Source organism: Petaurus breviceps, unplaced genomic scaffold (assembly GCF_028583685.1).
Source record: "Petaurus breviceps papuanus isolate PSGF00001 unplaced genomic scaffold, PetGlider_PUasm1.0 80, whole genome shotgun sequence".
Classification (NCBI taxonomy): domain Eukaryota; kingdom Metazoa; phylum Chordata; class Mammalia; order Diprotodontia; family Petauridae; genus Petaurus; species Petaurus breviceps.
Window position 1 is genome coordinate 21,398,112 of NW_027186540.1, and position 3,847 is coordinate 21,401,958.

The following is a 3,847-nucleotide window of genomic DNA, read 5'->3' on the forward strand; positions in this document are numbered from 1 at the left end:
ACAAGGTAATCCACAATCAAGATGGGGGTCTGCGTCCCCTCCCCCCACCAAAAAAAAGGATTATTCTCCTGGACACCCTCCAAAAAAACCCCAACGGATCCGGCAAATGTTATCTTCACTGTGGCAGAGGATGCACCAGCGACCGCAACCTGCAGAGAGTCAAGCGCAGCCCCGCGCGGCTCCAGAAGTATCAGCAGCCGGGGGATGCACTGGGGCTTTTTAATAACCCATGAAACCCAAGGCTCGGGCCCACCCCTAAGCCTGTCCTACTGTGCCGGAGACTAGGAGAGCAAAGGTCTGGAGGCGGGAGAGAGCCAAAAGAGAAGAAGGAGGTGGGAAGAGTCCGGGAAAATCTACACACTGAACGCACCCTGGAGTCTTGAGGAGTCGAGAGCCACCCCGAGAAAGAGGGGAGCTGGGGGAAGGCCGGGGCGCCGAGCAGGGAGCACCCCTCCCCACTCAGGCTCGGTTCTCTGGGGTCCTCCTGGGAAGGGGATGAAAGACAGGCGGGCTGCGCGGGCAGTGCTGCCCTCGCTTTAGTGCGCAGCGCATCTTCACCTCTCCAGCTGAACGATCCTGGCCTCCTGGCGCTCGGGCTCGCGCTCCGCCTCGCGCTCCGGCTCGCGCTCGCGCTCGGGCTCGCGCTCGCACTCTTCCTCCCGCCTAGGTTCCATCTTGCCTAGGGGATCCAGCGCCCTGCACGCGACCTCGCTCGATGGCTCCCAGCAACAACCGGTCCTGAGGACCTGACACCTCTTCACCCAGGCTCCGCTCGCGTCGGACCGGCTGGTGGCCCAGAGAGCCAGCAAGCCCAGGCAGCTACCCAGCGCCCGGAGCCTCACCATAGCAGCCGTGGCTGCATCTCACCGAGACCCTGATTACTCCTTGCCCCTTACTCACTCCTGCCAGTAGTGACCTTAGTGTCTGCGTACCTGGACCTTTACCAAGATGGCCGCTCACGCTTTTTTTCCTGCTGCCGAAGCCATCTTGGTAAAGGGGGCCGTCAGTCTCTCACCCCCCCATATAAGGCAAACACTCGTCACTCTTGTGGACAACAGTTGCAGCCACCCAGCTCATCTATATACCTGCTTTGCTCTTACTAGTTAACGACTGGGTTTGCTTCTCACGGAGTCCCAGGGCCGTCTTAAGTCATCTACTTCCAGGTATAAAAGCAGCATTGCTTTGATTTTTACTCTGGTAGCTTATAAATAAGATTATGCATCAGAGCTGGAAGGACCTTTTAGAAATCGTCCAGTCCAATTTCCTCTTTTTTCACATGAGAAAACTGAGGCCCAGAGAGATTAAGTGACGTGTACTACAAATAGTGAGTGGATGAGCCAGCCTCTGAACCCAGGTCCTCTGACTTGTCCTGCTTCATCAAAGTGGGCTATTAACGCAAACCAAATCCCTTCCAGATCTATTTTACCTAAATAAAGATTTTCGCACTCCAGGACTGAGCTAGCTAACATCTTAAACACAGTTTAATAGTCTTTAAAAATGTGTAGTGGCAGGGGCGGCCAGGTCGCATAGCGAGTAAGAGCACCGGCTCCAGTGTTGGGATGACCTGGAGATGGAATCCCAGGCTCAGACACTCAGCACCACACCCAGAAATAACTGGCCGTGTAACCTTGAGCAAGTTACTTAATCCCGATTGCTTTAAAAAAAAAAAAATGTAGTGGCAGCTATGCCATATGTCCAGCTGGAAAGAAGAGATATTTTAAACTGAAGTTTGTGGAGCTCATGGTGTAAAGTAGATATTAATAGTAACAATGTTATTACTTGGGAAATGTTCTTAAACATGTTGCAACCTCCCAGATAATACACTTCTTATTTAAATTAACATCTTATTTTTTCTCCTGTGGTGTTAAAGCTGCAAGGCTGCACTGTGGCTCTGTCAAATTCCCTATATGTTTAAAATAGCCAGAATTGGACTGAGCAGGATCTGTGATCCCGAAGGATAATAATAGTTGACATTTATTTATGTTGCACCTTAAATAATACATTCGCATTACCTCATTTGATCCTCACAACAACCCTCTCTGTTATTATCTCTATTTTTACAAATGAAGAAACCGGACTGGAGAGTTTGAGAGCTACCTTAATTGTCAAGAGACTGAATCTCTCCCTACTCTAGGTCCTGGCTCTTTCCACCTGACAACTTTGCTTTCCTTGCCTGAGGCCAAGTGTCTCAAAGGAGGGCAGAGAAGAGTTAGGTTGTGGCAGAAAATAAAGATAGAGAAAATAGAGCTGCAAGCCAGTCTGCTTTGTTGGGTTAAAGTAGCTATACTGTTCCACAAGAAGATCTGGGTTTTCCCTTATTATTTGCAATAAGGCTGGTAACACAGGCTTTATTATCCCAGTGTGACCTTGGACTAGTCATTTAATCTCTGAGTCTCAGTTTCCTTATCTGTAAAATGAAGGGTTTGGACTGGATGGGCTCTGAATTTCCCTCCAGCTGTAAATTTATGATCCTAGGATTCCCCAGGCTAGAATTTCCCTAATAGCTGGGTATTAGTTGACTTATAATATGCTTAAACCAGGCTGAGACTGAGTGGAACTAAGAACTTGCCATCTTGCCCCAGGCTCAGAAAGTAACCACAGCCCCAGAAATAACAACTGATAGAGTGACCTAGATTACTGTTAATTATCATTCACAAACTTTTGAGAAGACACAAACACACACCACTACCACCACTCCAAAAAAGGGGGTAATCTTTAATGAATACAGACTGGCTTTTATACTCATTCCCACCTAAAATGTCATTTGCTAAGACAGACTTGTCAAACTCTGTGCTAAGTCTAAGCATTAAAAGAGCATGTGCTTATTGATAAACAAATCATTTCATATACACAAGGAAAAGCCTAAAAAAGAATAGTCTTACAATTCAGCATTACACAGAATTGATCACATAGTAAATAGGGGTACAAGGTGGCAAAATAGATACAGGGCCCACCTAAAAATTAGAAAGACCTAGGTTCATCTCTTATTTGTCTCACATAATATCTATGTCACCGTGGAAAATTTTCTTTATTTTTTTTTTAACCTCTAAGTAACTCAGACAACTTCTAATTCATTTGTTGTTCAATCGTGGCCAACTCGTGGTGACTCCATTTGGGGTTTTCTTGGCCAAGATACTGAAGTGGTTTGCCATTTCCTTCTGCAGCTCATTTTACAGAGGAGGAACTGAGGTAAACAGAGTTGCCCAAGGTCGTACTAGCTAGTAAGTGCCTGAGGTCTGATTCAAATTCAGGAAGATGAGTCTTCCTGATTCCAGGCCCAGCACATTATCCACTTCAACAACCAGCTGCCCATTCTGATTTATAGAATCATAGATTTAAAGCTGGAAGCCTCTGAAGATTATCTAGTCATTTGAGAGTCTAGTAGTTTAAAATACAGTGAGCTAGCTAGCAGCCAGGAAGTAGTTTCTTCTAGTGGAAAGGTTACTGAGCTGGAAAGTGAAAAGACCTGGTTCTAAACCCCTGCCCTATTTGAAATCAGCTGTGTGATCTCAGGCAGGTTATTCAACTTCTCTGAATTTCAGCTTCCTCATTTTACAAATAAGAAAGCTGAGACCCAGAAGAGCTAAGTGAATCACCACAGTCACCCCAAGTGTTATGTGACAAAGAAAGGACCTAACTCAACCCAGGTTCTCTGACCCCCAAATCAGTATGTTCACCAAATAGCTTCTCAGTCTCCATTAGCACTCTAAATCACAGACAAGTTGCCAATCCACATTAGTTCATGAGTACTTCAACTAGATGTTTGAAAGTTCTCCATAGAGATGAAATCACAAAACTAGACCAAAAGGGGAAAAAAGTAGTAAATGACCATGATATATACACTTTC

At 46.1% G+C, this 3,847-nt stretch overlaps 1 protein-coding gene across 1 annotated transcript in view; it reads right to left on the bottom strand.

Moving 5' to 3' along the window:
• The window catches only part of LOC138176046 (N-acyl-phosphatidylethanolamine-hydrolyzing phospholipase D-like), a 69,803-nt gene extending 68,332 nt beyond the window's left edge, over positions 1-1,471 (bottom strand). Inside the window, exon 1 of the mRNA XM_069106786.1 lies at positions 559-1,471. Within this exon, the coding sequence (XP_068962887.1) occupies positions 559-845 (287 nt within the window). The 5' untranslated portion in view covers positions 846-1,471. The remainder of the gene's footprint in view (positions 1-558) is intronic.
• Positions 1,472-3,847: the final 2,376 nt, after the last annotated feature.